Genomic DNA, 5855 nt, shown 5'->3' with positions numbered 1-5855 from the left:
TGAATGTTTCATTGAAAACCTGCTACCCCACCCTTTCGCCCCACCTGCAGACAGTCCTTCTGTGTATTACAGGCTTGGACCTACTGCACCTTTTCCACCCATTGCTCCAAAACATGCCCTTGTCAGCTCACGGTCGGACTCCCAAGGATGTAGACAAGACTGGTCTCTGACCATGTTTTATCTTAAAAAGCCCATTGGCATCAAAACCTGGAAGTCCACTTTGAAATCTGACTGGCAGTTAGTCCACTTCCACATTCATTGCTTCGCTTTTGGTTTCCACCCAGACATCGAGGTCATCACAGAATCTTTATTCACTTGTCATAATCCCCAGTCCACACATGCTGAGCCAATACAGTAGGCAAACTGCATGCCAAAGAAGTCGATGGCGGCTTACAGGCTGGACATGCTGGATGCATGTGCAGCACTGCTGCATGGCGTTACCTCTCGTGTTGACATTGGATGCCTGAGACGCGCTTTTCATGCGTGTGTCAAGCCAGGCTGCTGCGTCGTGTCATCTAGAGATTCAGAGTCTTGCCTATTTTTACCGCTTTACTCAATCCTCCTTAAACGCTCTCAGGTAATTGCGACACCCCTGGATAGTTGTGTCTTCCTGAAAGAAAACAAACACAAAAGGAAGAGAGGGCGCCAGAGTGCAACAGAGAGAGACAGAGAGAGAACACAACCAGTCGGGCAGAACAAGTATCCCTATAGGCCTGTACATATCACAGCTACGCACCAACGCAGCACCCTTAATCAGATTTGGACATTACTATGGCCACTAGACGCCCAAAACTCCCACGACTGCACTCCGTGACACAGCTCCAACCTCTTCATCAAGTTTGCGGACGACATGACTGTGGTGGGTCTCATCAGCAATGATGATGAGACAACCTACAGGAGCGAGGTGAGCCACCTGGCCATGTGGTGCAAGGACAACAATCTCTCTCTGAATGTGGAGAAGACAAAGGAGCAGCACCAGGTTCCTGGGTGTGCACATCTCAGAAGACCTCTCTTGGACCAATAACACCGCATCACAGCCCAACAGCGCCTCTACATCCTCCGCAAGCTGAGAAGAGCCAGAGCCCCAGCTCCCATCCTGTGCATGTTCTACAGAGGCACCATCTACTGTATCTATCTATCTATCTAGCTATCTAGCTATCTATCTATCTTTGAGCCATTTAAAATAAAACTACTTATATGCTATGGTGGTCTTTGTTAGTAAATCAAATGCAAGACATTCAAGTTAGGGGATCAGTAGTCAATAGCCTTCTTCCTCTGGGGACCATAAATCCAATCCAAAATTTCATGGCAATCAATCTGTAACTATTGAGATATTTCATTTGGGACTCATGCCACTTGCATGGCTTAATAGGCAACATACTGAAGACGAAAAATCACCAACAATAAATCACAGTGCTCAAATTATTTTGTTGGCTGTATGGGGCACACATTTTAGTTTAGCGTTAATTGAGGAGAGTAAGTTTAATCTAATTGTATATTTATAAGGATTGAGTGTTGTTTTTATAGCATTACTTAGTAAACTTTTTGTTCTTTAAAAAGTAATGAAGCTGAGAAAGAATCCCTCAAAGATGGGCTGTATTTTTTTCTTTTTTTAAATTTACTCTTTTGTCTAACTTGTATAATGGTTTATTGAAGCCACAAGGAATCAGAACAAAAAATGAATAGACCACGAATAGACCTAAATTCCAAAGTTGTTTCAAGTGGGCTGGTATGCTCCAAGTTTTTCAGGGACTTCAGTCAAGTATAAAATGGAGTACAATTTCAAATATTTTCTTCTGATGTGGATAATAACATCTGAAAAAACACTACTAGAGGTTGGGAATGGAAACTCAGTTTTCTTCACTGCATTGTAAAGCCAGCACCACAAAAAAAAGGTTAAAGTCCTGATATTTACAGACTACATGGTGAACCCAAGAGATGCTGTTTTGGACATGATGGAAAATTAACAAAGTCATTCTTAGAGAATATCATATTGTAGCATAAGCAACGTAAAGACACACATGTGATTCACAGCATTTCATTACCGTGACATGTACATTTGTCTCTTCATGTTCAGGGTCTCATTTCAGGCCCCATGCAGTGTCTCTACACTATGTTCATCTCACAGGAGTCAGGCTGCAGTATCTTAAATGTAACTATGAGCTTAATTGATTTTCTTAACCAGGGATAACAAAATGCATAAACCACAGGATTTAGACAGGAGTTAAAATCATACAACCAGAAAACAAAGGCAGCAGATGCTGAATTGAGCAAGTTATCTTGGCCTGTAAGAGCAACACAATAATATGGGCAGAGACATATTAGAAACAAAACTACAACAATACCAAGAGTCCTGGCTGCTTTCATTTCAGATTTCTTTGCAGTTACTTTCCCTGATTGTGTGACAGCTGCAATATGAGACCGCATGGCACGAGCCTGAGACACAGCCACCACAAATACTCTCATATACAAAACAACAATAAGAGTAATGGGCACAATGAAGGAAAAAGTGAGATCTGCAAGTCCAGCAATGTAGTTAATGAAAAATACACACTCTCCAATGCAGGAGTGATACCTGCCTGGTTCTTTCATTATATCCTTCAGGATCAGACTTTGAAATATTACAGAGCATATCCAACACAGACAAACACACACCTGAACTCTTTTTTGTGTGATTTCACTGGAGTAATGCAGAGGATGACATATAGCCACATAGCGGTCAACAGATATGAGCACCATGGTTCCTACTGAGACAGAGGCAATAATATATGCTAGATACTGGTACACAGTACACATGAGGTCACCGAGGAACCAGCAGCCGTCTACGAGGACAATTTGAAAGAACATGAGGAGACCAACGAAGAAATCTGAGACAGCCAGAGAGAGGAGGAGGAGGTTGGTGGGGGTGTGGAGCTGCCTGGAGAGGAAGACCAGCATGAATTTATCATTATTTATAGTATCAATCATCATTCAGATAACAGATGAGCACATGACTGAAATATGATCAGATTACTATGAAAAAAAATCCTGTTTCTCACAGTTTAAATGTCCATACTTTTTACTACTATTCATTAGTTTCATATATTAATGAATCATTACTTGAAGTGGGAGATAGAAATGATAACGACCAGCAGGTTAAGAGCTGCAGTGAGCAGAGAGCTGAAGGAAAGTAGAATGTAAATCGGCATGGTCTCAAAGTGAGGACGTATTGGCTTCCTGCAGGAGCTGTTGAGGAGTTGTGGAAAGCAGAGTTCAGTTCCCTCCAAGGTCTCCATCACCAGAGAGAGGAGAACCTGCTGCGCTCTGGCGGCCTTTTGACCAAAGCTTTCTGTCATACAACTAATTTATCACTATCCTTCCAGCCCAGCCCTCCTTCCTCCTCACCTCTGCTGCTTTGTTCCTCTCCATAGAGATTTAAGTATTAGGCTTTCTTTGTTCATCCTCCTCAATGTTGGTGACTTTGGTTTATGTTTATCTCCACCTTTGGCCATCTGCTAGATGTCACAGGTCAAAGTTGGCTGAGCTCAAGTGGCAAATGTTGCACATTGTGGGAGTACATCCTTGCCCTAATCTTTGTGCACTTGAGACTATCCCGGTAGAAATCCCACAAACTTGTTATTTCTGGAAATGTATGTAAAATTATCCCAAAACACCTATCCCAGTCTAGCCAAAAGTAAATACGAAGCTGTTGGTGAAGCTGTTGGAGTAACGACATGGTTTGGGGCTCTCTTGAAAGGTTATTAAGATGATTTTTATTTTGAGTGCTGGGTTAGAAGAACCTGAATTATCGCTTACATCAGCTGGAAGACACAATGGGTCCTATTTAGACAGTCATAAAAAGTATCATCCTGAGCAATAACCAGTAGGATCAGAGGGGAGAAATACGTCCTTAATGAGGAAAATATTAATGACATTACCTGCGCGACCCTCCAGCAGTAGAAACTACATATGTATATCTACATTAACATGCGCAGTTGCGCACAAGGAACATCTGATAAACTTCATTGATTATGTAGCAGCAGAGAAATAGGGTTGTCTTGCTGCAGTTAATTGCACACAGCTGATCACTAGGGCAGCAGTACATAAGTACGGCCCTCCTTCTTGCACTCCCTCTGACGTGTCACTTCTGGGTCAGAGGTGTCTGTCCGTGCAGGTAATGCATTGTGCTGCTGCTGCAGCTGCTTCAATTCACTTATCGCTCGGTTTCCTCATGCCTAAAGCATGTGTGTTTTCACTGCAGAGTAGCGACCGAGTGTGCCGTGCTCTGTTTGATGCCTGGTTCTCTCTGGCGGTGGTAAGTGTCCTCTCTCCCTCTGCGTCACACCGAATGCTATCCTGTGGCTAACGCTAGTGTTGTCACAGGTAGATGTCCGCAGCTGCGTGGGTCCCTCTCTCCCTCCCTCTCCCTGTGCACGTTTGACTCTGAAAACAGGTATGCTACGTTAAATCTAGCTCTTAAAAGCAACTGTAAATTTAGCTTAGCCATTCTAATTTTATGTTTACCATCAGGAAACGCTCATCAGCTGGCTGAAATCCACCGGTGGTGAATCACGTGACTCCACCACCAGCTGATTGGAACCGCTGCTGTTTTGTCTCTACTGCTTTTTTTACACTCCCTTGTCCCCTGCGTTGTCGGACTTTGTCTCCGGCGGTGACTTGTCTATTGCTGCCTATTTCTGCGGCTCTGTCCTGCTTGGTGGTGCTGCTTTCTGTCTTTTGGCCACAGCCGGATTCTATGGTGGACTGCTGACACCACATTTTCAAACTGTTTAGTTCTTTCATTTTAACTGAATGATCGTGAAGAGTTAATCCCTTTTATTTTTGGACAATTTGTATTTTTGTTTTCTTTACTTGACTATTGTTTTGATTAAGTAAATTGTTTGTTTGGTTTAGGCAATTGTGTTTAGCTTATTTATGCTGTGAACTGCCCCTTGCTGTAAGTTGTACATTTTGGGTTAATTATTTCTGTTGTAACTTTCTTTTTCTTTATCCTTCTCAGTGGCTGCAGGCTGGTAGTGGTGATGCGGATGGTGGTGTCCCTCCTTCTGTGTGCTGTGCTTCCTTGGATTTCGGTGATATCACAGTGTGTGACTGCCACATGTGCCTGGGTAAACCCTTTTTCTTTATTTGCTTTTGTTGAGTCCCCTTCCCCTTCAATAGCTCTTTCCCCACCAGTAGGCCTCAGCCCCTGATTTGGCTTCCCTTTTCATTATTTTTGTATGAATGATCATTTTTGTAAGTAAAGTGTTTCTTTTGTAAACTGGGAACCACATGTCTTGCCTGTCGAGTGGAACGAACCTGTGATTCTGATAACTGGTAGATAATTCCTTGGGTGCAATTCCCAAGGTGGCGTTGTTGAACAACCAAATTCACATTGACAGCCTCCGCCTCGCCACAATCATTTAAAACTCCTAACTCGTTTCCTTTGGAGAGTTTATAACTACAGATTTTAGTTTGCCATGATATTTGATACAGTACATGACTACATTCACGGAAATGTTTAAATTAACTGAAAGCAGCCTCTCAAATCATAAAATCAGAGTGTATGAACGCTTTTGACTTTAGACCAGCATTTTGTTCATCCATGGTCACTTTCTGCTGCCTCAAGATAGCAATCCGTCATCAGCAAGCCTGACCACACCTCATTTTAAGACCAACATGCCAAGGGGCACACGGGTGGGTGCAAGTACATGTGCTATTTACAGTGTGGGCGCTGGGTGTGAAAATGACAGCTGCGTCGGTCTGAAAACTAGTTCAGTTTACTAACAATATTACTGAAAATGGGCTCTTAACACTTATAGACTCTTTACAAATATCCAGGCGCTTGGCAAAACAATGCTATTGTATGACCTCAA

At 42.8% G+C, this 5855-nt stretch overlaps 1 protein-coding gene across 1 annotated transcript; it reads right to left on the bottom strand.

Moving 5' to 3' along the window:
- Nucleotides 1-2106: 2106 nt before the first annotated feature.
- Nucleotides 2107-3275, bottom strand: LOC311262940 (trace amine-associated receptor 13c-like; the record flags this gene model as incomplete). The annotated part of the gene is made up of 2 exons (XM_084362690.1): nucleotides 2107-2917; nucleotides 3100-3275. 2 exons carry the CDS (start codon nucleotides 3273-3275, stop codon nucleotides 2107-2109), a joined length of 987 nt encoding a protein of 328 aa, XP_084218816.1.
- Between the last annotated feature and the right edge of the window lie 2580 nt (nucleotides 3276-5855).

Source organism: Pagrus pagrus (assembly GCF_965226575.1).
Source record: "Pagrus pagrus genome assembly, chromosome: 9".
NCBI lineage: Eukaryota > Metazoa > Chordata > Actinopteri > Spariformes > Sparidae > Pagrus > Pagrus pagrus.
Note: the sequence above shows the minus strand (reverse complement) of the source record. Positions and strands in the feature narration are given on the sequence as shown.